A 669-nucleotide genomic window follows, 5' to 3' on the forward strand; every position below is an offset into this window, starting at 1 on the left:
CGCGCCCTGAGGCTGCCGCGCCGGGCAGCGCCGAGCATCCTTGCCGCGGTCCGAGTCTCTGCTCCCCTTTCCTCCGCCGCCCCCTGCGTCACACCTGCTGGCCCTCTTCGCCCTTCTCCCCCAGAATCGTCACCCCCCCCCCGATCCCGCTCGCGCCTCTTTAACAAAGTCGTGCTTCCCGGTCCCCGCGCGTTCCCACGCGCCAGGTGTCCCCCGCGGCCATGAGCTCCCCCATCGGCAAGAGCCGCTCCCTTGCCGCCGTCCTCCAACAGCTGCGCCACCTGGGGCAGCCCCCCAGAGCCGTGACGTCTGCGGCGTGCGCGCCTCCTCGGCCGCGGGAGGTGCCCCTCTGCCCGGTGATGGAACGCGGCGAGGCGCAGGACGCGGCCGCCCTGCCGGGTCCCACCAACTGGCCGCTGCTGGGCAGCCTGCCGGAGATTCTCTGGAAAGGGGGGCTCAAGAAACAGCACGACACGCTGGTAAATGCCTCGTCGGGCCCCAATTCCCTCTCCCCTCTCTGCCCCGCGCCCCAAACCCTCCCCGAGACGCGCGGCCGGGGCGCACGGGGCGCTCCGGCGTCGCGGCAGCGGCGGGGGCCCCGGGAGGAAGGAGGCGGGAGGAGGGAGACGCCCTCCCGGGACTGCTTTGGCGGGGGGGGGGGGGGGGGGC

General features: G+C 74.3%; 1 protein-coding gene across 2 annotated transcripts in view; it reads left to right on the forward strand.

Annotated features, from left to right (window-relative positions):
* Positions 1–221: 221 nt before the first annotated feature.
* LOC125936486 (1,25-dihydroxyvitamin D(3) 24-hydroxylase, mitochondrial) overlaps positions 222–669 on the forward strand; it is a 16,774-nt gene continuing 16,326 nt past the window's right edge. For both annotated transcript variants that reach the window (XM_049650605.1, XM_049650606.1), the window contains exon 1: positions 222–479. In XM_049650605.1, coding sequence (XP_049506562.1) covers positions 222–479 — 258 coding nt within the window. The remainder of the gene's footprint in view (positions 480–669) is intronic.

This window comes from Panthera uncia (genome assembly GCF_023721935.1).
Source record: "Panthera uncia isolate 11264 chromosome A3 unlocalized genomic scaffold, Puncia_PCG_1.0 HiC_scaffold_11, whole genome shotgun sequence".
Lineage (NCBI taxonomy): Eukaryota > Metazoa > Chordata > Mammalia > Carnivora > Felidae > Panthera > Panthera uncia.